The sequence below is a fragment of the Oncorhynchus clarkii genome, chromosome 16, assembly GCF_045791955.1.
Source record: "Oncorhynchus clarkii lewisi isolate Uvic-CL-2024 chromosome 16, UVic_Ocla_1.0, whole genome shotgun sequence".
Lineage (NCBI taxonomy): Eukaryota > Metazoa > Chordata > Actinopteri > Salmoniformes > Salmonidae > Oncorhynchus > Oncorhynchus clarkii.
In genome coordinates, this window is record NC_092162.1 from 60944255 (window position 1) to 60972137 (window position 27883).

The 27883-nt window shown below is 42.4% G+C and overlaps 1 protein-coding gene across 2 annotated transcripts in view; it reads right to left on the reverse strand.

Annotated features, from left to right (window-relative positions):
• The window catches only part of LOC139368864 (sterile alpha motif domain containing 10b), a 155731-nt gene that overhangs the window by 24942 nt on the left and 102906 nt on the right, over nucleotides 1-27883 (reverse strand). For both annotated transcript variants that reach the window (XM_071108305.1, XM_071108304.1), the window contains exon 3: nucleotides 2653-2821. In XM_071108305.1, the coding sequence (XP_070964406.1) occupies nucleotides 2653-2821 (169 nt within the window). The remainder of the gene's footprint in view (nucleotides 1-2652; nucleotides 2822-27883) is intronic.

The window sequence follows — 27883 nt, forward strand, 5'->3', positions numbered from 1 at the left end:
AGAGAGGCCTGTAATTTTCATCATAGGTACACTTCAACTATGACAGACAAAATGAGAAGAAAAAAATCCAGAAAATCACATTGTAGGATTTTTAATTAATTTATTTGCAAATTATGGTGGAAAATAAGTATTTGGTCACCTACAAACAAGCAAGATTTCTGGCTTTCACAGACCTGTAACTTCTTCTTTAAGAGGCTCCTCTGTCCTCCACTCGTTACCTGTATTATTGGCACCTGTTTGAACTTGTTATCAGTATAAAAGACACCTGTCCACAACCTCAAACAGTCACACTCCAAACTCCACTATGGCCAAGACCAAAGAGCTGCCAAAGGACACCAGAAACAAAATTGTAGACCTGCACCTGGCTGGGAAGACTGAATCTGCAATAGGTAAGCAGCTTGGTTTGAAAAAATCAACTGTGGGAGCAATTATTAGGAAATGGAAGACATACAAGACCACTGATAATCTCCCTCGGTCTGGGGCTCCACGCAAGATCTCACCCCGTGGGGTCAAAATGATCACAAAGGTGAGCAAAAATCCCAGAACCACACGGGGTGACCTAATGAATGACCTGCAGAGAGCTGGGACTAAAGTAACAAAGCCTACCATCAGTAACACACTACTCCGCCAGGGACTCAAATCCTGCAGTGCCAGACGTGTCCCCCTGCTTAAGCCAGTACATGTCCAGGCCCCTCTGAAGTTTTCTAGAGAGCATTTGGATGATCCAGAAGAAGATTGGGAGAATGTCATATGGTCAGATGAAACCAAAATAGAACTTTTTGGTAAAAACTGAACTCGTCGTGTTTGGAGGACAAAGAATGCTGAGCTGCATCCAAAGAACACCATACCTACTGTGAAGCATGGGGGTGGAAACATCATGCTTTGGGGCTGTTTTTCTGCAAAGGGACCAGGGCGACTGATCCGTGTAAAGGAAAGAATGAATGGGGCCATGTATTGTGAGATTTTGAGTGAAAACCTCCTTCCATCAGCAAGGGCATTGAAGATGAAATGTGGCTGGGTCTTTCAGCATGACAATGATCCCAAACACACCGCCCGGGCAACGAAGGAGTGGCTTCGTAAGAAGCATTTCAAGGTCCTGGAGTGGCCTAGCCAGTCTCCAGATCTCAACCCCATAGAAAATATTTGGAGGGAGTTGAAAGTCTGTGTTGCCCAGCAACAGCCCCAAAACATCACTGCTCTAGAGGAGATCTGCATGGAGGAATGGGCCAAAATACCAGCAACAGTGTATGAAAACCTTGTGAAGACTTACAGAAAACGTTTGACCTCTGTCATTGCCAACAAAGGGTATATAACAAAGTATTGACAAAAACTTTTGTTATTGACCAAATGCTTATTTTTCACCATAATTTGCAAATAAATTCCTTAAAAATCCTACAATATGATTTCTGGATTTTTTTATCTCATTTTGTCTGTCATAGTTGAAGTGTACCTATGATGAAAATTACAGGCCTCTCTCATCTTTTTAAGTGGGAGAACTTGCACAATTGGTGGCTGACTAAATACTTGTTTGCCCCACTGTATTTCTGGAGTTTGTTTTCAATAAATTTGCAAAAACGTCAAATACATGTTTTCATTTTGTCATTATGGGGTATTGTGTGTAGATGGTTGAGAAAAAAAATATTTAATCAATTTTGAATTCAGGCTATAATACAACATGTGGAATAAGTCAAGCGGGTATGAATAGTTTCTGAAGGAAGTGTATATCTTCTTAGTGAGTGTTCTGACTGAGCTGTGTTCTCTCTCTCTGTAGCTCTCTCTTTCTCTCTCTCTTTCCAGGGATCCACCACGCTTTAAGGGCCACCAGCAGCAGGACAGCCAGGAGTTGCTTCACTACCTTCTGTGAGAGTGGAGCAGACCAAGGTTTCTACACATTACCTGTGATAGCATGGTGGGAGAAGGTTTCTACACATTACCTGTGACTGCAGGGTTGGAGAAGGGGTTGGAGAAGGTTTCTACACATTACCTGTGACTGCGGGGTTGGAGAAGGGGTTGGAGAAGGTTTCTACACATTACCTGTGATAGCATGGTGGGAGAAGGTTTCTACACATTACCTGTGACTGCGGGGTTGGAGAAGGGGTTGGAGAAGGTTTCTACACATTACCTGTGACTGCGGGGTTGGAGAAGGGGTTGGAGAAGGTTTCTACACATTACCTGTGACTGCAGGGTTGGAGAAGGGGTTGGAGAAGGTTTCTACACATTACCTGTGATAGTGGGGTTGGAGAAGGTTTCTACACATTACCTGTGACTGCGGGGTTGGAGAAGGTTTCTACACATTACCTGTGACTGCGGGGTTGGAGAAGGTTTCTACACATTACCTGTGACTGCGGGGTTGGAGAAGGTTTCTACACATTACCTGTGACTGCGGTGTTGGAGAAGGTTTCTACACATTACCTGTGACTGCGGGGTTGGAGAAGGTTTCTACACATTACCTGTGATAGTGGGGTTGGAGAAGGTTTCTACACATTACCTGTGACTGCGGGGTTGGAGAAGGGGTTGGAGAAGGTTTCTACACATTACCTGTGACTGCGGGGTTGGAGAAGGTTTCTACACATTACCTGTGACTGCGGGGTTGGAGAAGGTTTCTACACATTACCTGTGACTGCGGGGTTGGAGAAGGTTTCTACACATTACCTGTGATAGCATGGTGGGAGAAGGCTTCTACGTAGGTCAGGTAGTTGTGGGGACAGTGTTTCTTCAGCCACTTGCAGACATCCTGTTGGGTCCACAGAACCACTGGTTTGGACAGACTGGACAGAGTAGGGCTGGTGTGGTACACAGTGAAGGCTTCGCCTGGACGCAGCTGAAACACACAGAGTTTGGCTTACGGTGTGTGTGTCTGTGTGTGTGTGTGTGTGTGTGTGTGTGTCAACATGGAAACAAGCATCAAGGAGACAGAAGCCATGATTTTTTATTTTGTAGTGTCAGTGCACTCTTTGTGTGGTGACTGAGTGATCGGATGTGAACATTATTTGTGGTGACTGAGTGATCATGTGTGAACATTAGTTGTGGTGACTGAGTGATCATGTGTGAACATTATTTATGGTGACTGAGTGATCATGTGTGAACATTAGTTGTGGTGACTGAGTGATCATGTGTGAACATTAGTTGTGGTGACTGAGTGATCGGATGTGAACATTATTTATGGTGACTGAGTGATCATGTGTGAACATTAGTTGTGGTGACTGAGTGATCATGTGTGAACATTAGTTGTGGTGACTGAGTGATCGGATGTGAACATTATTTATGGTGACTGAGTGATCATGTGTGAACATTAGTTGTGGTGACTGAGTGATCGGATGTGAACATTATTTATGGTGACTGAGTGATCATGTGTGAACATTAGTTGTGGTGACTGAGTGATCATGTGTGAACATTATTTATGGTGACTGAGTGATCATGTGTGAACATTAGTTGTGGTGACTGAGTGATCATGTGTGAACATTAGTTGTGGTGACTGAGTGATCGGATGTGAACATTAGTTGTGGTGACTGAGTGATCATGTGTGAACATTAGTTGTGGTGACTGAGTGATCATGTGTGAACATTAGTTGTGGTGACTGAGTGATCATGTGTGAACATTAGTTGTGGTGACTGAGTGATCAGATGTGAACATTATTTATGGTGACTGAGTGATCATGTGTGAACATTAGTTGTGGTGACTGAGTGATCGGATGTGAACATTATTTATGGTGACTGAGTGATCATGTGTGAACATTAGTTGTGATGACTGAGTGATCGGATGTGAACATTATTTATGGTGACTGAGTGATCATGTGTGAACATTATTTATGGTGACTGAGTGATCATGTGTGAACATTAGTTGTGGTGACTGAGTGATCATGTGTGAACATTATTTATGGTGACTGAGTGATCATGTGTGAACATTAGTTGTGGTGACTGAGTGATCATGTGTGAACATTAGTTGTGGTGACTGAGTGATCGGATGTGAACATTATTTGTGGTGACTGAGTGATCATGTGTGAACATTAGTTGTGGTGACTGAGTGATCATGTGTGAACATTAGTTGTGGTGACTGAGTGATCATGTGTGAACATTAGTTGTGGTGACTGAGTGATCGGATGTGTGAACATTAGTTGTGGTGACTGAGTGATCGGATGTGAACATTATTTGTGGTGACTGATTGATCATGTGTGAACATTAGCTGTGGTGACTGAGTGATCATGTGTGAACATTAGTTGTGGTGATGACAATGTATCTAACCCTAAACCGAACCTGATTGGGGATCATATTCAGACAGCCATTTCCCCACTGTGTTTTTTGGGATCTTGTTTTTGTGTTGCCTGTGAGCACTCCAGAACGTCACGTTTAGGTTATTCTTTATTGTTTTTGTGCATTTCATTAAATAAATATGTGGAACCCAGATGACGCTGCGCTTTGGTCCGAGTATGCTTACGACAATCGTGACAGAGAAGCTTGGTGAGTTGGTGACATTATTGGATAGAGATTGAAAAGTGATAGTTGAGCATTTTTCAAATTACAGAGGGTAGATTATAATTTATTTTCTTGTTTCTATAACTTTATTTTTATACCCAGGTAGTGTAATTTATTTCCATTTGCCTTGCTATCTTCAGTAGGAAGTAGCTACACTTTTCATACTCTGTGGTACAGGGAAAAGGTGCAAATTAAAACCGATGGTTGAACTCTGCCTGAGATCAGTTTCATAAAGAAGGATGAAAAGGTGAGTGCATTCAATACCAACTGGTATCAACAGTATAGCTGGTTAACACGGAGCCTTTCACCAAGCCGCCTGTATTGCTGGCGTTGCCTGATTTTTGGAAAGTCTGATCCTTTGCTGCGAAAGGAGGGTACAGTGGCCTGAAGAACATCTTGCATTCAGCTAAATGGCAAAACAACAGCAGGGAGCATATAAATGCACACATCATGTTTAATCTTCTGGTAAAAATACGCAATGATCATGACGAAGGTCTGCATATTCAAACTGAGCAACACAAAGAGAAAGTAAGAAGAAACAGGGATGTTCTCAAGCGGCTTATCAACACCACTGGGTTTTTGGGACTGAGAGAACTGGCTTTTAGAGGACACGACAAAAGGGAAAGTTCCTCCCGTATTTATTTAGCAAAGATGATAACACATAATCACTCCGGACAGACACAAGCAAAAACGAATTACATAAATGTCGCAGCAGCTCAGTCATCCCCAAGGGATGAAAACAAGACCATTTTTCAGTGTGATCAGCTGTATGCAGCTACAGTAAGAGCAGCTCATTAGTAGCCTACAGGTATGTGGAAGATCAGGCCTTTATTCAGGAACGTTTCTCAGGCTACTTTGATGTGTCAAGGGGGCGAGATGTGCAGTCTGTTTGGGATGGATCTACTATTTGTATATACAGCTGTCCCCTGATTAAGAGGTGATGACCACTCCACTACCATTGTCAACTCTCTCCTGACATGAAATGAAGCCACATCTCATGTGCCCTCTCAACCACTGCCACATTAAATATTTCCTCTCCAAGCACTGTGAGTACCCTTATAAATGTTCTCTCATTACTGTATGTAGAGTCAATCACATACACAAACACAATCACATTATTACACATCAATAATTTTACTCCTTGCTTGAACTAACTCATTCTTAGTTATTTTGTCTAACTGTGTAGTGTGTTGTGTTATTGTGATCCCTTCCCAACACTGTAAGTGGCCTTCTCATTCCCAAATATTTTTTACCACACTTTGTCGTCTCCACACTCTTATACCATGGGTCTCACATCCTCCTCAATGTTACAAGTCACCAGGCTCCACTGGTTCTGATGAAACAAAGATTGAATTCCTTTGCCTGAATGCCAAGTGTACCACCTGGAGGAAACCTGGCACCATCCCTATGGTGAAAAATAGTGGTGGCAGAATCATGCTGTGGGGATGTTTTTCAGCTGACGGGGTTGGGAGACAAGTCAGGATTTAGGGAAAGATGAACAAAGAAAAGTACAGAGAGATCCTTGATGAAAACCTGCTCCAGACCAGAGCGCTCAGGACCTCAGACTGGGGCAACACTCCCCATCCAACTTAACAGCGTTTGAGAGGATCTGCAGAGAACAATGGGAGAAAATCCCCAAATACAGGTGTGCCAAGTTTGTAGCATCATACCCAAGAAGACTGAAGGCTGTAATTGCTGCCAAAGGTGTATTTCAGTTTTTTATTTTTTATAAATTTGACAAAAATTCAAAAACATTGTATTTGCTTTATCATTATGGGGTATTGTGTGTAGATGGGTGAGGATATTTTTTATTTAATCCAAATAGTGGAAAAAGTCAAGGGGTCTGAATACTTTCCGAACGCACTGTATTTCTGTATAGACAATAGTAGGCTAATTAGTCTATATAGTTTTGATAATTTAATTCAATTTACCTTAGGAAAAGCTTCCCCTATCCTTATGCTTGCATATTAAAAACATAACCACAAGTAATTCGCTATTCAATTTCAGGCTACGGATGATGTTTTGTTTGTGGGCCATGCTAAATGAAAAATGATTCCATCCATAGGCTATGCAGTACATAAAGACCAGATTAAACTAAGAATAGTCTGATGGGTGAGAATATTATCAGATGCTTGTCCAATTTTCAATGAGAGATGAAGTGTGTGCAGCCTGCGCAACAAACAGAGCAGAGCTCATGCCTTTCATGCTGCTTTTTTCAAATCATCACTAGAGCCGGATCATGCAGCCTTAGAATGTATAAAAAATCTAAACATATAACCTAACGTTTATATCACAACTAAAGTTGGCGTAAAAAAAGCTCTAAATGAAGCATATAGAAGGACCCGTTTCTTTGTTAACTGCTCAACACTGAACAGTTAGTCCGCACTCTCTCGGGAAAATATCCTCTCATGGACGTTTCCCAGTTGCTTTGAATGTTCAATATCATAGTGTAAGAACACTTTCAAAGCCTTGAAGGATAAGATTATCCAACTTTCAAAACAAGTCCTTTTTTGCTAGCTACATCAGTCAACTAGCTAGCTGTTTAGCTTTCTAGCACATTCACTCATTTGTTTGTAAACAATTAATAAGCTAGTTAGCTACCACAAGTTATTGTCAAACTGTCAACAGACTACCTAGCAAGCAACACAATATGCAAAATAACATCTAAAAACCACTTGAGGGCAAATAAATCAGATTTGACCATTCAGACAGAAGTCACATGGCCAGGAATCAGATTTGACCATTCAGACAGAAGTCACATGGCCAGGAATCAGATTTGTATCACCTTTGTAGGTGGTTTGAAATTTGACTTTGAAATATCTGATTCCATGTGCTTTTTGACTGTTCAGACTGCTAGAAAAATAACAGATTTGAATCAGATATGCAAAAAAAAAATGGATATGAGTCACTTCAAATTGTCAATGTGAACAAGGCTGAAGTGCATTCTGGTATGTAAGCCTTAATTGAAAATAACTTAATATGTGTGCTCGAGTATACAGTGCTCACACACTTTCCATCTGTATGCTCTTGTAGTGTGTACTGTAGCACTACGGCCATTCCTGTAATCACACACATAATTCACTCCCTGCTCAATGACGCGCTGAAGCCATTTTAATAGCCTACATCTCTTCACTGCACAGCTCACCCTTAATTGAGATCCAGTTAGGAAAGGTGTGAAAATGCTCTTTTGAATGATCTAACTGGAGTGTGTGTGAAAAGCTTGCTCTTTTGGATGATCTAACTGGAGTGTGTGTGAAAATGCTTGCTCTTTTGGATGATCTAACTGGAGTGTGTGTGAAAATGCTTGCTCTTTTGGATGATCTAACTGGAGTGTGTGTGTGAAAAGCTATCTTGGCTCTTTCTCTCCCTTCAGTGAGAGGAGGCTTCGTACTGGACAAAGAGTCAATAGTAAGGCTGTATTTAGTCTTGTAGATTAGCCACTCTGACTGACAGAATTGGTTAGCTAATTAAGACAAGGCTATCACTACTGTGCCTTGTGTCAATGGAAAGGCAGAGACAGAGATAGGGAGACAGAGAAAGACAAACAGTCAGCAAGCAAGACAGTCAGAGTCAGACAGTCAGAGAATCAGACAGTCAGAGTGCAAGACAGTCAGAGAGTGAGACGGTCAGAGAGCGAGACGGTCAGAGAGCGAGACGGTCAGAGAGCGAGACGGTCAGAGAGCGAGACAATCAGAAAGTGAGAAAGCAAGAGAGCAAGAAGGTCAGACTGAGAGTCAGAGAGTGAGACAGTCAGAGAGCAAAATGGTCAGAAGGTGAGACAGTCTGTGACAGAGACAGTCAGAGAATGAGACAGTCAGAGAGCGAGACAGTCAGAGAGCGAGACAGTCAGAGAGCGAGACAGTCAGAGAGCAAGACAGTAAGCGAGAGAGACAATCAGATAGAGACAGTCAGTGAGAGAGACAGTCAGGGAGTGAGACAGTCAGAGAGTGAGACAGTCAGAGAGTGAGACAGTCAGAGAGTGAGACAGTCAGAGAGTGAGAGAGTCAGAGAGTGAGACAGTCAGTGAGCAAGACAGTCAGTGAGCAAGACAGTCAGAGAATGAGACAATCAGATAGGGAAACAGTCAGTGAGAGAAACAGAGAGTGAGATAGTCAGAGAGTGAGACAGTCAGATATGGAGACAGCCAGTGAGCGAGACAGTCAGAGAGCGAGACAGTCAGAGAGCGAGACAGTCAGAGAGGGAGACAGTCAGAGAGTGAGACAGTCAGAGAGTGAGACAGTCAGAGAGTGAGACAGTCAAAGAGTGGGTCTGGGAGGGTGTCTCGCTGGTCTGGGGGGGTGTCCGTTGCTCTGTTGTTCCTGTGTGAGGTGTTGGGGCTGCTGTTGAGGGAATCGTCCTTCAGGGTTCTGTTGTGAGGTCTGGGGTCCGCTCACCAACAAAGAATTCACAAAATGGGACAAACTCTGCATGCAGAATTCTGCAAAAATATCCTCTGTGTACAACGTAAAACACCAAATAATGCATGCAGAGCAGAATTAAGCCGACACCCGCTAATGATCAAAATCCAGAAAAGAGCCGTTAAATTTGACAACCACCTAAAAGGAAGCGATTCCCAAACCTTCCATAACAAAGCCATCACCTACAGAGGAATTAACCTGGAGAAGAGTCCCCTAAGCAAGCTGGTCCTGGGGCTCTGTTCACAAATACAAACAGAGCCCCAGCAGAGCAACACAATTAGACCCAACCAAATCATGACAAAACAAAAAGATAATTACTTGACACGTTGGATAAAATTCATCAAAAAAACTAATGCAATTCGGCCCTAAACAGAGCGGACACCGTGTCAGAATACCTGACCACTGCGAATGACCCAAAATTAAGGAAATCTTTGACTATGTACAGACTCAGTGAGCATAGCCTTGCTATTGAGAAAGGCCGCTGAAGGCAGACCTGGCTCTCAAGAGAAGACAGGCTATGTGCACACCGCCCACAAAATGAGGTGGAAACTGAGCTGCACTTCCTAACCTCCTGCCCAATGTATGACCATATAAGAGACACATATTTCCCTCAGATTACACAAGAATTCTAAAACAAACCCAATTTTGATAAACTCCCAATACTATTGGGTGAAATACCACAGTGTGCCATCACAGCAGCAAGATTTCAGTGAAAAACAAACATCATTGTAAATACAACCCATATTTATGTATATTTATTTTCCTTTTTGTACTTTAACTATTTGCATATCATTACAACACTGTATATATACATAATATGACATTTGCAATGTCTTTATTTATGTTTACTGTACATTTTTTATTGTTTATTTCACTTTTGTTTATTATCTATTTCACTTGCTTTGGGAATGTAAACATATTTTTTCCATGCCAATAAAGCCTTTCAATTGAAATTGAATTGAATTGAATTGAACTGAGAGAGAGAGAGAGAGAGAGAGAGAGAGCGAGAGAGAGAGAGAGAGAGAGAGAGAGAGAGAGAGAGAGAGCTCTATCTATAATTTGACAGAGGCTCAAATATGGTGAGTAATGACCTTCATCATCAGCAGACCAGACAGAGTGGAAATGGAAAGAGGAGACCCTCCCTCCCTCCATCCCTCCCTCCTCTTTTCTCCTCTCCTCTCATTTCATGACCATCCATCAGGCTTTATCTCCTCTTCTTCTCTTTCGTCTCTCTCTGCCTCCCTCCCTCCCTCCCTCCATCCTTCCCTCATCTCCTCTGGTTTTGAAGCCATCCATCAAGCTCTATCTCCTCTCGGCCAGTGGGCCAGCTCTGTGCTATAAGCGCTCAACCTTAACCCCTAGAAATGTACCTCTGTCTAACACCACAGAACCTATCCTTACACAGCAGAAAGAGGGAGGTGTGAATGGGTGGAGCAGTAGCATGAATGGCATGCTTGCCTGTCCCATTCAGAGGGGGGAATGAGATGGGGAGGGTGGAAGGGAGAAGCTTCTGTGGATGATGGTATTAAATTTAAAGATTGTGTCTACAAAAAAGGAGATATCTTGAACCTAAATGGGTTATTCAGCTGTCCCCAAGACAGGCAGCCTAGATGTGTTCCCTTGTTCCCCTCGTCTTTTAAAAAAAATACTTTGTTTTTATTGTAGGAACAGAAAGAAAGTACAAATAAAGTAAAATAATAGAACAAAAATAAAGATCTGTCAGTTACAGTGCACTTCATACCTTCATCATCATATCATCATATTAGTTACATTGACAATTTGAATTAGACCTTTTCCAAGTACGAAACCCCTTTTCCCAGTATTCTTGACCTCTCTCTTGTTGAGTTCTTAAAGGTCATACGCTCCATGTGGTGTATTTCTTCTACAATGTCTACCATTGTGTCACTGTGGGAGGGTCTTTTTGTAGCCATTTCCTAGTGACAGCCTTTTTACTGGCTGCCAGTAGGACCTTCAAGAGATACTTTTCTCTATTGTGTAAGTTATCAGGTATTTCACCCATGTACAAAGAAATGAATGTTTGTTCTATGTCAAATTCCATTATTTTTCCAATGTTAGATCTTATTTCTCCCCAGTAAGTTTCGATTGCGGGGCAAGTCCAAAAGATATGAGAGTGGTCCGCCCTCAATAGACCGCATTCTCTCCAACAAGGGTGTAGTGAGCCAGTCTGTTTTGATTTCAGTTTAGGTGTTATGAAGAAACGTATTACATTCTTCCAACAGAATTCTCTCCATGACCTTGAGTTGGTGGAGCTTTGTTGAGTCTCTAATATGTTCAACCATGTTTCATCAGGTATTTCAATGTTAAGTTCCTCCTCCCATTTCTTTTTAATATAGTTTGTAGAATGTTTCTTTGAGGATTGAATACCCAAGTAGAGATTTGAAATAGTTTTTTTGTTACTCCCCAAGTTGTAAGCGTTAGTGAATACTTGGATTAATTTTGGAGGTGCTCGAGGGTCAATCACTTTTATCTCCCTTAAGAAATAGTGTCGAACTTGTAGGTATCTGTAAAAATCTTGTTTATCCAAGCCATGTTTTTTACTTAGGTCCTGGAAGTTATCTAGGTTCCCATTCCTTATAACTGTACTGAATGATGTGATGCCTTTCTGCGTCCATTGTTTAAACCTGCTGTCCTGAGTTGCAGGGATGAAGTCGGGGTCGTATGCGTGCCAACTCAGCAGTTTGATCTCTCGGTCTAAATTATTTTTCTTAACTACCCGAAACCATGTCTTCAGAGAGAAATTAATCCACTGATTTTGTCTATTGTATATTTATTTGACCATGTCCTTATTTCCCAAAACTGACTGTATGGGTATCTCTGTCAGAGTAGTCTCCATGTCTTTCCATTTGGATTCGTATTCTGAATTGCACCAACACACCAGAGGTCTCAATTGGTCTGACACATAATAATCTTGTAGGTTTGGTAAGGCCACACCCCCACTGTTTTTTGGTAACTGTAGTGTTGTATATCTAGTTCTTGGTCTCTAACTGTTCCAGATAAACCTTGATATCCGTTTATCCCATTCCCTAAACTGTTTAGGTGGGATTTCTATGGGCAGTGATTAGTGATCCTTGGCAGGATGTTCATATTGATTGTTTCAATTCTAGTTTTAAGATCTAAGGGAAGTGAATTCCACCTGTCTAGGTCATCATATATTTTCTTGTTAATGTGATCGTAATTCATGCAATAAAGTTTGGGTGTATCTTTTGGTAAATTTACTCCCAGATATTTAATGAATGAAGAGGTCCAGGTGAAGTTATACCTACTCTTCAGCTCTTCCTGTGGGGTATAATTATATACTAGGGCTTGGGTCTTGTGTAGGTTAAGCACATACCCTGAATATGTTCCAAATGTTTGTAAAACATCCATCAATCTAGGTACACTTGAGCCTGGGTCTTTAAGGAATAACAGAACGTCATCAGCATACATGCATATCTTATGTTCACTGCCTCTTATTGTTATTCCCTCTAAGGTTGGGTCCTGTCTTATTGCCTGTGCTAATGGTTCTAGGTACAAGGAGAAGAGCGTAGGTGAAAGATTACAGCCTTGTCTTGCCCCTCGCTCTAATTTTATCGTTTGTGTCAAATGTCCATTTATCTTTATTCTAGCGGTCGGACATGAATACAGTGTTTTGATGCACTGTATCACTTCTTTGTTGAAACCAAATCTTTCCATAACTTGGAATAGGTAATCCCATCTCACTGAATCAAATGATTTTTCTGCATCTAGGCTGATTAATATTGCACTTGTCTTATTCTGAGTAATGTGGTCCATGACATGTAGTGTTCTCCTTATATTGTCCTGTGTCTGCCTATTTTGTATGAAACCAGTTTGATCTCCATCAATCAATTCTGGGATTATGTTCTCCATTCTTTTGGCTACTATTGATGCATATAGTTTATAATCTGTGTTAAGAATTGCGATAGGTCTATATGAACTGCATTCTTTCTCATCTTTACCCTCTTCTGGGATTACTGATATGCTGGCCTCTCCATGACGGTAGGAGACCCCCCCTCAGAGTCTTAAGTAGAGGTGCTAATTGTTCTCTGAAGGTCTTGAACCATTCTGAAGGGAAGCCATCAGTGCCTTAAGTAGAGGTGTTAGTTGTTCTCTGAAGGTCTTGAACCATTCTGGAGGGAAGCCATCAGGGCCTTAAGTAGAGGTGTTAGTTGTTCTCTGAAGGTCTTGAACCATTCTGAAGGGAAGCCATCAGTGCCTTAAGTAGAGGTGTTAGTTGTTCTCTGAAGGTCTTGAACCATTCTGAAGGGAAGCCATCAGTGCCTTAAGTAGAGGTGTTAGTTGTTCTCTGAAGGTCTTGAACCATTCTGAAGGGAAGCCATCAGGGCCTTAAGTAGAGGTGTTAGTTGTTCTCTGAAGGTCTTGAACCATTCTGAAGGGAAGCCATCAGTGCCTTAAGTAGAGGTGTTAGTTGTTCTCTGAAGGTCTTGAACCATTCTGAAGGGAAGCCATCAGGGCCTTAAGTAGAGGTGTTAGTTGTTCTCTGAAGGTCTTGAACCATTCTGAAGGGAAGCCATCAGGGCCTTAAGTAGAGGTGTTAGTTGTTCTCTGAAGGTCTTGAACCATTCTGAAGGGAAGCCATCAGTGCCTTAAGTAGAGGTGTTAGTTGTTCTCTGAAGGTCTTGAACCATTCTGAAGGGAAGCCATCAGGGCCTTAAGTAGAGGTGTTAGTTGTTCTCTGAAGGTCTTGAACCATTCTGAAGGGAAGCCATCAGGGCCTTAAGTAGAGGTGTTAGTTGTTCTCTGAAGGTCTTGAACCATTCTGAAGGGAAGCCATCAGGGCCTTAAGTAGAGGTGTTAGTTGTTCTCTGAAGGTCTTGAACCATTCTGAAGGGAAGCCATCAGGGCCTTAAGTAGAGGTGTTAGTTGTTCTCTGAAGGTCTTGAACCATTCTGAAGGGAAGCCATCAGTGCCTTAAGTAGAGGTGTTAGTTGTTCTCTGAAGGTCTTGAACCATTCTGAAGGGAAGCCATCAGGGCCTTAAGTAGAGGTGTTAGTTGTTCTCTGAAGGTCTTGAACCATTCTGAAGGGAAGCCATCAGGGCCTTAAGTAGAGGTGTTAGTTGTTCTCTGAAGGTCTTGAACCATTCTGAAGGGAAGCCATCAGGGCCTTAAGTAGAGGTGTTAGTTGTTCTCTGAAGGTCTTGAACCATTCTGAAGGGAAGCCATCAGGGCCTTAAGTAGAGGTGTTAGTTGTTCTCTGAAGGTCTTGAACCATTCTGAAGGGAAGCCATCAGGGCCTTAAGTAGAGGTGTTAGTTGTTCTCTGAAGGTCTTGAACCATTCTGAAGGGAAGCCATCAGGGCCTGGAGACTTGTTGACTTTTTGTTGAGATATTGCTTTATTCATTTCTTCGGTGGATATTTCTAAAGTTAGTCTATCATTTTGCTCTGTCCCAATTGAGGGGAGATCAAGTGAGTTCAAAAAGTGCTCTATTGTCTATGCATCTGCCTTCTCTGGTTGCTTGTACAGATTTGTGTAATATGATTCAAATGCATTCTGTATTTCATCTCATTTGCATGTGATCTTTTTTGTTTTGGGGTCATTTATTTAGAAAATTGTATTCTGTGCTTGTTGTTTCCTGAGTCTCCATGCTAGTAATTTGGTTGCCTTTGAGCCTGCTTCATAATATCGTTGTTTCAGGAACCTACGCTTTTTCTCTACTTCTTCTCTATAAATCTGGTCAATTTCCTGTTTTACCTTTTGAATGTCTCGTAATATAAGAGGGTCTTTGAATTGACTATGAGATCGTTCTAAGTTTCTTGGGGTTTCCTGTAATTTCAGCAGTTGCTGTGCTTTAACCTTTTTCTTGAGAGATGATGTGGCTATGATCTTCCCTCTAATAACCGCCTTAGCTGCATCCCACAATATAGCAGGAAATACTTCCCCATTATCATTATTCTCCAGATAGATGTTCAATTCTGTCTTTATTGATTCCTTGAATGCTGGATCATTCAGCATGCTTGTATTAAGTCTCCATATAGTATTTATTGGTTTGCTATCAAGGTGTAGAGTTAGGTAAACTCCATTATGATCTGATAAGTCACTCTGCCCGATCCTACAATCCTTAAGCCTGTGTCTATCTGCACTGTACATGAAAAAGTAGTCTAACCTGGAGTATTCAGTGTGGCGGGCTGAGTAAAAAGTATATTCCTTATCGGTCTTGTGGGTGTCACGCCATACTCTTTTTGATTCATTCCTGTATTCATTCATCTCTATTCCCTTTTTTCTCTCTTTTCTCTCTGGACTCTTCTCTCTGGATCCCTTTGTTCCTATCCTCCAACCACCTCTTCTTCCTTCCTTTTTAATTTTGTTCTCCAATGTCTTTCACCTCATCTACTTCAAGTCCATTACTCTCCCCCTCCTCTGACTCTCTCTACTGACATACCGCCGAGTAGTGAAGCGCGTAAAAATCATCTGTCCTTGGTTGCAACACTCACTACCAAGTTCCAAACTGCCATTGGAAGCAATGTCATCACAAGCACCGTTCATCAGGAGCTTCCATGGCTGAGCAGCCACACACAAGCCTAAGATCACCATGTGCAAGTGTTGGCTGGAGTTCTCTGGAGAGATAAATCACACTTCACTATCTGGCAGTCCAACAGACAAACCTGGGTTTTGTGGATGCCAGGAGAAAGCTACCTCCCCAAATGCATTTTTTTATTTAACCAAGCAAGTTCTTATTTACAATGACAGCCTACTGGGGACAGTGGGTTAACTGCCTTGTTCAGGGGCAGAATGACAGTTTCTTACCTTGTCAGCTCAGGGATTCGATCCAGCAACCTTTCGGGTTACTGGCTCAACGCTCTAACCACAAGGCTACCTGCCACACCTGCATAGTGCCAAGTGTAAAGTTTGGTGGATGAGGAATAATGGTCTGGGGCTGTTTTTCATGAATCAGGCTAGACCTCTTATTTCCAGGAAAGGGACATCTTAACACTACAGCATACAATGACATTCAAGACGATTCTGTGAATCAAACTTTGTATCAACAGTTTGGGGAAGGCCCTTTCCTGTTTCAGCATGACACTGCCCCTGTGCACACAGCGAGGTCCATACAGAAATGGTTTGTTGAGATCGGTGTCGAAGAACTTGCCTGGCCTGCACAGAGCCCTGGCCTCAACCCCATTGAACACTTTTGGGATGAATTGGAATGTCGACTGCATGGCCTAATCGCCCAAAATCAGCGCCTGACCTCACTAATGCTCTTGTGGCTGAATGGAAGCAAGTCCCCGCAGCAATGTTCCAACATCTAGTGGAACGCCTTCCCAGAAGAGTGGAGGCTGTTATAGCAGCAATGTTCCAACATCTAGTGGAAGGCCTTCCCAGACGAGTGGAGGCTGTTATAGCAGCAATGTTCCAACATCTAGTGGAAGGCCTTCCCTCGAAGAGTAGAGGCTGTTATAGCAGCAATGTTCCAACATCTAGTGGAAGGCCTTCCCAGAAGAGTAGAGGCTGTTATAAAAGCAAAGTGGAGACCAACTACATTTAATGCCCCTAATTTTGGAATGAGATGGTGTCCACATACTTTTGGTCATGTAGTGTATCATTCCTTGTTCTCTCCCCCTCCCTCCATCTTGTCATACTTCTTTCTCCCCCTCCATATCATCTCCTGTGCCTTTCTTCCTCTCCTCTCCTTTCTAGCTGTCCTTCTGTGTCTCAGCCACTCTGCACGCTCTGTCTGTGTGTGTGTCCTCAGTTTCCCAGTGGAGCTGAATCAGGGATTAGAGCAGAGTCAGAGGAACTCCTTAAAATTCACCCTCCCTCCCTCCCTCCCTCCCTCCAACAATAGGATATCTAGCCTCCTCCCTATAGCCTGCTGCTCCTGGGTCCTCTGCACCTCTGTCGACACGCTCCCTTGCCTCCCCCCCCACACACACACACACACACACACACACAGGCCTGATTGATAAAAAAAGATTCAGCCAATTAGCAGATGAAAACTCTGAAGGTGTGTGTGTGTTTGTGCATGTGTGTGTTTCAGTTACAAAGCAGAAGAAGGGTCAACAGTAATGTCACAGCTTTCTTAACACTCTTAGCACGCTCTCCCAAATCCCATCCTCCCTCTGGAACCCATCGCTTACCCTTTATCCACTGTCTATCACCCTGTTTCTCTTCTTCTCCACTGTCTATCACTCTGTTTCTCTTCTTCTCCACTGTCTATCACCCTGTTTCTCTTCTTCTCCACTGTCTATCACTCTGTTTATCTTCTTCTCCACTGTATATCACCCTGTTTCTCTTCTTCTCCACTGTCTATCACCCTGTTTCTCTTCTTCTCCACTGTCTATCACCCTGTTTCTCTTCTTCTCCACTGTCTAACACCCTGTTTCTCTTCTTCTCCACTGTCTATCACCCTGTTTCTCTTCTTCTTCACTGTCTATCACCCTGTTTCTCTTCTTCTCCACTGTCTATCACCCTGTTTATCTTCTTCTCCACTGTCTATCACCCTGTTTCTCTTCTTCTCTACTGTCTATCACTCTGTTTCTCTTCTTCTCCACTGTCTATCACCCTGTTTCTCTTCTTCTCCATTGTCTATCACCCTGTTTATCTTCTTCTCCACTGTCTATCACCCTGTTTCTCTTCTTCTCCACTGTCTATCACCCTGTTTATCTTCTTCTCCACTGTCTATCACTCTGTTTCTCTTCTTCTCCACAGTCTATCACCCTGTTTCTCTTCATCTCCACTGTCTATCACTATGTTTCTCTTCTTCTTTCAGTCTATCACCCTGTTTCTCTTCTTCTCCACTGTCTATCACTCTGTTTCTCTTCTTCTTTCAGTCTATCACCCTGTTTCTCTTCTTCTCCACTGTCTATCACCCTGTTTCTCTTCTTCTTTCAGTCTATCACTCTGTTTCTCTTCTTCTCCACTGTCTATCACTCTGTTTCTCTTCTTCTCCACTGTCTATCACTCTGTTTCTCTTCTTCTTTCAGTCTATCACCCTGTTTCTCTTCTTCTCCACTGTCTATCACCCTGTTTCTCTTCTTCTCCACTGTCTATCACCCTGTTCCTCTTCTTCTCCACTGTCTATCACCCTGTTTCTCTTCTTCTCCCAGTCTATCACTCTGTTTCTCTTATTCTCCACTGTCTATCACCCTGTTTCTCTTCTTCTCCACTGTCTATCACCCTGTTTCTCTTCTTCTCCACTGTCTATCACCCTGTTTCTCTTCTTCTCCACTGTCTATCACTCTGTTTCTCTTCTTCTCCACTGTCTATCACCCTGTTTCTCTTCTTCTCCACTGTCTATCACTCTGTTTATCTTCTTCTCCACTGTATATCACCCTGTTTCTCTTCTTCTCCACTGTCTATCACCCTGTTTCTCTTCTTCTCCACTGTCTATCACCCTGTTTCTCTTCTTCTCCACTGTCTATCACTCTGTTTCTCTTCTTCTCCACTGTCTATCACCCTGTTTCTCTTCTTCTTCACTGTCTATCACCCTGTTTCTCTTCTTCTCCACTGTCTATCACCTTGTTTATCTTCTTCTCCACTGTCTATCACTCTGTTTCTCTTCTTCTCCACTGTCTATCACCCTGTTTCTCTTCTTCTCCACTGTCTATCACTCTGTTTCTCTTCTTCTCCACTGTCTATCACCCTGTTTCTCTTCTTCTCCACAGTCTATCACCCTGTTTCTCTTCTTCTCCACTGTCTATCACTCTGTTTCTCTTCTTCTTTCAGTCTATCACCCTGTTTCTCTTCTTCTCCACTGTCTATCACCCTGTTTCTCTTCTTCTTTCAGTCTATCACTCTGTTTCTCTTCTTCTCCACTGTCTATCACTCTGTTTCTCTTCTTCTCCACTGTCTATCACACTGCTTCTCTTCTTCTCCACTGTCTATCACGCCGTTTCTCTTCTTCTCCACTGTCTATCACCCTGTTTCTCTTCTTCTCCACTGTCTATCACCCTGTTTCTCTTCTTCTCCACTGTCTATCACCCTGTTTCTCTTCTTCTCCCAGTCTATCACTCTGTTTCTCTTCTTCTCCACTGTCTATCACCCTGTTTCTCTTCTTCTCCACTGTCTATCACCCTGTTTCTCTTCTTCTCCACTGTCTATCACCCTGTTTCTCTTCTTCTCCACTGTCTATCACCCTGTTTCTCTTCTTCTCCACTGTCTATCACCCTGTTTCTCTTCTTATCCACTGTCTATCACTCTGTTTCTCTTCTTCTCCACTGTCTATCACCCTGTTTCTCTTCTTCTTTCAGTCTATCACTCTGTTTCTCTTCTTCTCCACTGTCTATCACTCTGTTTCTCTTCTTCTTTCAGTCTATCACTCTGTTTCTCTTCTTCTCCACTGTTTATCACTCTGTTTCTCTTCTTCTCCACTGTCTATCACTCTGTTTCTCTTCTTCTTTCAGTCTATCACCCTGTTTCTCTTCTTCTCCACTGTCTATCACTCTGTTTCTCTTCTTCTCCACTGTCTATCACTCTGTTTCTCTTCTTCTTTCAGTCTATCACTCTGTTTCTCTTCTTCTCCACTGTCTATCACCCTGTTTCTCTTCTTCTCCACTGTCTATCACTCTGTTTCTCTTCTTCTTTCAGTCTATCACTCTGTTTCTCTCCTTCTCCACTGTATATCACCCTGTTTCTCTTCTTCTTCTCTCAGCTCCCTCCCCTTCATCCTCTTCTGTCTCTCCCTTCTTCTCTAGACTCCCTCCCCTTCCTCTGTCTCTTCCCTCTTCTCTCAGCTTCCTCTTTCTCTTCCTCCGTTTCTCCCCTCTTCTCTCAGCTTCCTCTTCCTCTGTCTCTCCCCTCTTCTCTCAGCTCCCTCCCCTTCCTCTTCCTCTGCATCTCCCCTCTTCTCTCAGATTCCTCCCCTTCCTCTTCCTCTGTCTCTCCCTTCTCTCAGATTCCTTCCCTTCCTCTTCCTGTCTCTCCCCTCTTCTCTCAGCTTCCTTCCCTTCCTCTTCCTCTGTCTCTCCCCTCTTCTCTCAGCTTCCTCCCCAACCTCTTCCTCTGTCTCTCCCCTCTTTTGTGCTCCCTCTCCCCTCTCTCTTTTTCTGTCCCCCTGTCTTAATCACATTTTCATCCCTCCCTCCCTCCTTTACTGTCATGTCATTATTCAATCATCCCTTTAATCTGTCTCTCCACCCCAGAGTCCCTCACAGACATGAGACTCATCGCCCTTCACGTGCCCCTCACACCTCCCCAGTCCTTACCTCTACCTCTACTTCTATCACTCACAATAAGTCTTCATATACGCCTGCTGCAGTATTCACACCGTAGGCCCCTAAAATATAATATCTCCTTTCTTCCACCATATTTTAACAGCATCCCTCATCTCTCTCCCTTCATATTATTCTTCTCCTTCACTCCTTCTCTGCGCCATATCCTTGTTTTTCAAACTTCTAAAACTCAGCAAAACATCCTCTCACTGTCAACTGCGTTTACTTTCAGCTAACTTAACATGTATAAATATTTGTATGAACATAAGATTCAACAATTGAGACATAAATTGAACAATTTCCACAGACATGTGACTAACTGAAATGGAAAAATGTGTCCCTGAACAAAGGGGGCGGGGTCAAAATCAAAAGTAACAGTCAGTATCTGGTGTGGAAACCAGCTGCATTAAGTACTGCAGTGTATCTCCTCCTTGTGGACTGCACCAGATCTGCCAGTTCTTGCTGTGAGATGTTACCCCACTCTTCCAGCAAGGCACCTGCAAGTTCCCAGACATTTCTGAGAGGAATGGCCCTAGCCTCACCCTCCGATCCAACAGGTCCCAGACGTGCTCAATGGGATTGAGATCCGGGCTCTTCACTTGCCATGGCAGAACACTGACATTCCTGTCTTGCAGGAAATCACGCACAGAACGAGCAGTATGGCTGGTGGCATTGTCATGCTGGAGGGTCATGTTAGGATGAGCCTGCAGGAAGGGTACCACATCAGTGAGGAGGATGTCTTCTCTGTAACGCACAGCGTTGAGATTCCCTGCAATGACAACAAGCTCAGTCCGATGATGCTGTGACACACCGCCGCAGACCATGATGGACCCTCCACCTCCAAATCGATCCCGCTCCAGAGTACAGGCCTCGGTGTAACACTCATTCCTTCGACGATAAACGCGAATCCGACCATCACCCCTGGTGAGACAAAGCCGCGACTCGTCAGTGAAGAGCACATTTTGCCAGTCCTGTCTGGTCAGCGACGGTGGATTTGTGCCCATATTGATGTCGTTGATGTCTGGTGAGGACCTGCCTTTCAACAGGCCTACAAGCCCTCAGTCCAGCCTCTCTTCAGCGACGGTGGATTTGTGCCCATATTGATGTCGTTGATGTCTGGTGAGGACCTGCCTTTCAACAGGCCTACAAGCCCTCAGTCCAGCCTCTCTCAGCCTATTGTGGACAGTCTGAGCACTGATGGAGGGATTATGCATTCCTGGTATAATTTGGGCAGTTGTTGTTGCCATCCTGTACCTGTCCCGCAGGTGTGATGTTTGGAAGTACCGATCCTGTGCAGGTGTTGTACATGTGGTCTGCCACTGTGAGGATGATCAGCTGTCCATCCTGTCTCCTTATAGCGCTGTCTTAGGCGTCTCACAGTACGGACATAGCAATTTATTGCCCTAGCCACATCTGCATGCCTCATGCCTCTTTGCAGCATGCCTAAGGCACGTTCACACAGATGAGCAGGGACCCTAGGCATCTTTCTTTTGGTGTTTTTCAGAGTCAGTAGAAAGGCCTCTTTAATGTCCTATGTTTTCCTAACTGTGACCTTAATTGCCTACCATCTGTAAGCTGTTAGTGTCTTAGCGACCGTTCCAACAGGTGCATGTTCATTAATTGTTAATGGTTCATTGAACAAGCATGGGAAACAGTGTTTAAACCCTTTACAATGAAGATCTGTGAAGTTGACAGAGCTGAGTTGACACAGTGAGTTGACATAGCTGACAAACTACAACGAATAATGAATAAAACCAAACTAGCCTCATTAAAACCAACCAACAAACCACCAAACCAACAGTCTCACTAGAACCAGACAAACAACTACCAAAATAACGGTCTCATTAGGACCAGCCAACCAACCACCAAACTAACAGTCTCATTAGAACCAGCCAACCAACCACCAAATCAACAGTCTCACTAGAACCAGCCAACCAACCACCAAACTAACTGTCTCATTAGAACCAGCCAACCAACCACCAAACCAATGGTCTCATTAGAACCAACCAACCACCAAACCAATGGTCTCATTAGAACCAACCAACCACCAAACCAATGGTCTCATTAGAACCAACCAACCAAACACCAAACCAACAGTCTCATTAGAACCAACCAAACACCAAACCAACAGTCTCATTAGAACCAGTCAACCAACCACCAAACCAATGGTCTCATTAGAACCAACCAACCAACCACCAAACCAACGGTCTCATTAGATCCAGCCAACCAACCACCAAACCAATGGTCTCATTCGAACCAGCCAACTAACCACCAAACCAACGGTCTCATTAGAACCAGCCAACCAACCACCAAACCAATGGTCCCATTAGAACCACCCAACCAACCACCAAACCAACGGTCTCATTAGAACTAGCTAACCAATCACCAAACCAAAAGTTTCATTAGAACCAACCAAACAACCACCAAACCAATGGTCTCATTAGAACCAGCCAACCAACCACCAAACCAATGGTCTCATTAGAAACAACCAACCAACCACCAAACCAACAGTCTCCTCATACACAACTGGACAAGCTATTTTTCTTCTCCATTGATTAGTGTTCCATTCTGAAGGAGTAACTGTTGACCATGCAGATGATCCAAAATAAACCCCAACACCCTGTTGAGCAATTAGAATAGAGCTGTAGTATGAGTTCTTCATCTTTTGTGTTGTTTCTTATGATCAGTGTGTCAGCATGTGATGTGTGAAAAGAGATTCTTAAAATTAGACGGTGTCTTCTGGCCCTACCTTATCAACATTCACTGTGTGTGTGTCTGTGTGTCTATGTATGTTTGTGTGCGTGTCTGTGTGTCTAGGCTGTTGTTTTACTAAACTTATTTCCTTATTAGTGCTGATCTCTGTTAAACCAACTTAATGGGCTCTAATCTAATCATCTCTCCACAGATAGCTGGACACACACACACGGACACGCACACACCCACACACATGCACGCAAAGACTGCTCTCTGTCTCTGTACTGTTGAATAATACATAGTGAGTCTTGTTGTTCAAAGTCATGTGGAAATCCTACAGCATGTTCTTCATACCATAGACAAGGTTTATAATGATAAATCCTCTGTATATTTACGTGGAAACAGCTTCATAACCCATCTTTGATTAAGCCTTTCAGACCTGTCTTAGGGATTAGAGTAGCTGTGAATTATTAAACAGTGTGGTGGTGCGTGTTTGCACTTTCTTGTCGCCAACAGTTTCTCAAGGGCTTTGGAGAAATGGAACAAAGAACCTCCTTCCTCCCATGATTCCTTTGGCTTACAGGGCAACCAGGAAGTGTGTTGTCTTACAGGGCAACCAGGAAGTGTGTTGTTATGTCATGCTCTCTTTTAGGTCAGGCACTGTAAAAATAGAATGCTTTTTTGCCTTTGTTTTGTTCTAGAAGCGCACAGATGGGGTTCCATATTGCACGAGAGCATCTTGTGGAAGAGACTGGCTTTCTGAAGTGTGTCTTTACTATGCAGGGTCACATAATCAACCACAGGAGCATGCCATCATGGTAACCACATTTCAACATTGACAAACCTTTTATAAAATATATTGAATTTGTACCTTTAAAACAATGTCAGATTTTCAACGTTATATCCACTTTCAGGAAATAAATAATGGCCCAGCAGAACCTCCAACTGGAGAATTGATCTATCTACAGTTACATTTTGGTCTCACATCCAGGGTGTTGACGAAGCCCAGCCCTGCTTAGCTATGCTAATTGTCTCTAACAATTACCAATGTGCTATCATGAGAATGATTGTTGAGAGATCTCCACTGTTGCTATCGAAGTCATTGCAAAGGGTAGGTTTAAGAGAGCAAATTAAATGTAACCATCCTATATCATTCATACAGTATATCATCAATGATTCTATTTAGCCCTATACACTGTAGTATACAGGGCTATAGTTTCAATTCAACCCTGAATTCAGCTCAACACAGACAATACAATAGGACTAGAATTTCAAACTCTGTAAGATAATTTAAAATGCAATTACCTTAAGTGATATGTAATTGTGTTTGGTTGTCAACACCATGTCAATATCACCATTTGAAGGAGATGTATATTCTGCTTGGATGGTTCCATCTGTACCACTGACTTAGTCTGGCTTTAATTCCACTTTGTCTACAAATGAATCATTGATATGTTGGATTTACGTCTCCATCTCAGTCAAACATCTATGATAAAGAATAGGACTAAATCAAATCAAACTTTATTTAAAGTGTATTTAAAGTTTGGATTTAAAGTCAGACTAAGTCAGTGGCACAGATGGAACTCTCCAAGTACAAGGGCGACCATTCATTTAGGATTTTGAGCCCCACCTGTTTAGCAAAAATAAAAAAATTACATTTAAATATTTGCCTGTTTTGCATGTTATTTTGGCATTACATATCAGTTTGTAAAAAAACTATTTCTGCTTTCTGTAGTGGAGGGGCAGCCAGCGAAGATTTTGAAAGACTGATGATGTGGTGTTGGTAATCTTCTCTATTTGTGCCGTGATTGGCTCATTGTTCTGTCACTCATGGGGACACGAAGTCACCGCAAAATCTACTGGAAGAGCTCGGCAGATCAAGCCCCCTTGGGTGCTACAATATTTTTACATTAAAAGTACCTGTCCAAGAAGGATTAAGGTCATTGGCCACAGATAAAATGACTTCAAATCATGTTATATCTACCGTAGCTTTTTTAAGACTGATGATGTCACCATCATACTTTCAAAATCTTAGCTGGCAAGCTAGCTAGCTAGGCAAGCAGTCATCATAATGAATCATGACACAATCTACTGGCAAATCCTTTTATATTATTCTCATATCAAAATAAATTCTAGATAAACACGTATCTGTGCTCAATGGCCATTGGACATACAGTTGAAGTCGGATGTTTACATACACCTTAGCCGAATACATTTAAACTCAGTTTTGCACAATTTTATCATAGTAAAACATTTCTTAGGTCAGTTAGGATCACCACTTCCTTTAAGAATGTGAAATGTGAGAATAATAGTTTATATTTATTTAAGCTTTTATTTCTTTCATCACATTCCCAGTGGGTCAGAAGTTTACATACACTCAATTCGTATTTGGTAGCATTGCCTTTAAACTGTTTAACTTGGGTCAAATGTTGCGGGTAGTCTTCCACAAGCATCCCACAATAAGTTGGGTGAATTTTGGCCCATTCCTCCCGACAGAGCTGTTGTATCTGAGTCAGGTTTGTAGGCCTCCTTTCTCACACACGCCTTTTCAGTTCTGCCCACAAATTATCTATAGGATTGAGGTAAGGGCTTTGTGATGGCCACTCAAATACCTTGACTTTGTTGTCCTTAAGCCATTTTGCCACAACTTTGGAAGTGTGCTTTGGGTCATTGTCCATTTGGAAGACCCATTTGCAACCAAGCTTACCTTCCTGACTGATGTCTTGAGATGTCGCTTCAATATATCCACATAATTGTCCCTCCTCATGATGCCATCGATTTTGTGAAGTGCACCAGTCCCTCCTGCAGCAAAGCACCCCACAACATGATGCTGCCAACCCATGCTTCACGGTTGGGATGGTGTTCTTCGGCTTGCAAGCCTCCCCCTTTTCCCTCCAAACATAACAATGGTCATTATGGCCAAACAGTTCTATTTTTGTTTCATTAGACCAGAGGCCATTTTTCCAAAAAGTACGATCTTTGTCCCCATGTGCAGTTGCAAACCATAGTCTGGCTTTTTTATGGCGGTTTTGGAGCAGTGGCTTCTTCCTTGCTGAGCGGCCTTTCAGGTTATGTCGATATAGGACTCATTTTACTGTGGAAATAGATACTTTTGTACCTGTTTCCTCCAGCATCTTCACAAGGTCCTTTGCTGTTGTTCTGGGATTGATTTGCACTTTTCGCACCAAAGTATGTTCATCTCTAGGAGACAGAACGCGTCCCCTTCCTGAGCGGTATGACGGCTGCATGGTCCCATGGTGTTTTTACTTGCGTATGATTGTTTGTACAGATGAACATGGTACCTTCAGGTGTTTGGAAATTGCTCCCAAGGATGAACCAGACTTGTGGAGGTCTACAATTTTTTTTCTGAGGCCTTGGTTGATTTCTTTTGATTTTCTCATGATGTCAAGCAAAGAGGCACTGAGTTTAAAGGTAGGCCTTGAAATACATCCACAGGTACACCTCCAATTGATTCAAATTATATCAATTAGCCTATCAGAAGCTTCTCAAGTCATGACATCATTTTCTAGAATTTTCCAAGCTGTTTAAAGGCACAGTCAACTTAGTGTATGTAAACTTCTGACCCACTGGAATTATGATACAGTGAATTATAAGTTACATAATCTGCCTGTAAATAATTGTTGGAAAAATGATGTGTCATGCACAAAGTAGATGTCCTAACCCACTTGCCAAAACTATAGTTTGTTAACAAGAAATTTGTGGAGTGGTTGAAAAACAAGTTTTAATGACTCCAACCTAAGTGTATGTAAACTTCTGACTTCAACTGTATACTGTACATTACACAACAAGTCGGAAATCGCTAAGTCAACAATGAGTGGTTTGGAAGGAATCAGTGGCTGCAAGCATTGCAAAGCAACCACTATTTTGCTTCCCCTGCCTGCTATTCGGTGGAGAGGGTGTGTGGTCCAAGTCTGGGTTTAAGGATTTAAAACATCTGTTTGAAAGGGTCTCTAAGCATTTACATGCAACACCATGGGCCAGAAAGGTCTGACTACATCATTGGCCATGCTATCCATTCAGCATGACTTCTGCTGCATTCAAAACAACTGGGAACTCGGAAGTGGGAAATCTCTGACTTACAACTTCAGTACGTTCAAGACAACTGCGAACCCTGAAAATAATTTAATTCGGACTAGGAAAATACGTTTTGAACGGTCATCCAACTCGGAATTCCAAGTCAGGAACTCAGGCCTCTTTCTAGAGCTCTGACTTTCCTACCTGAAGATCATTGATGTCATGATTCAACCAAGTTTTATTCTCGAGTTCCCAGTTGTCTTGAAAGCACCATAAATCCAGAGAATGACAGTCTTTGATGACAAAGTTTGATGAGAAATCTTGCCCACAAGGACTGCCACACCCCCTTCCTGTTTAAGTGAGCACAACAACGAGTTCAAAGATATGTCTTGTATGCTGCTGCAGAAATGATGTAATATGCCAGGATAAGTATTCTGCAGCTAAGAAAGTAATATGTAAGCTGTTAGTAGTCCATATGTCTCCCCCTAATAATTTGGTCTCTTTCCCCCTCAGAACTTAGCCTACTATTCTGACTTGGTGGTGCACATGTAGCCTATAGACTATTTTAGAGAAATTTCATAATTGAATATTGCAAGAGCTTTCATTGTCTGCTTATATGCCCCTATTATGTATCTTATGGTTCTGACTTGGTGTACAGGGAGAATACTGTAAGAACGGCCCATGTTCTGAATTCTGTTGCTGAACATTTCAAAAGTGCTGAAAAGATTGTCCGTCCTGGCTCGCTCATTAATGACATATATTGTAAATCTCAATTGTTATATTGATTACATACATCTCATTAGTATCTTATTTATAATTGTAGGTAATGTTGGAATGATGTATTTCATTGTTTTGCTTACTTTGTGTATTTTAATTAGGCAATTATATTTTCTGACGTTGTTTCAAAGGTACAAATTCAACATATTTTATACACGTTTTATCAATGTTGAAAATTGGTTATAATGGTGACATAATCGAATAATTGAAATTTCACACTCAATACAAAAGTTAATTACTTTTTTCAAATTCAATGTACTTTTGCTCAGTGGGATAGCACTACACTCCTTCATTCTTC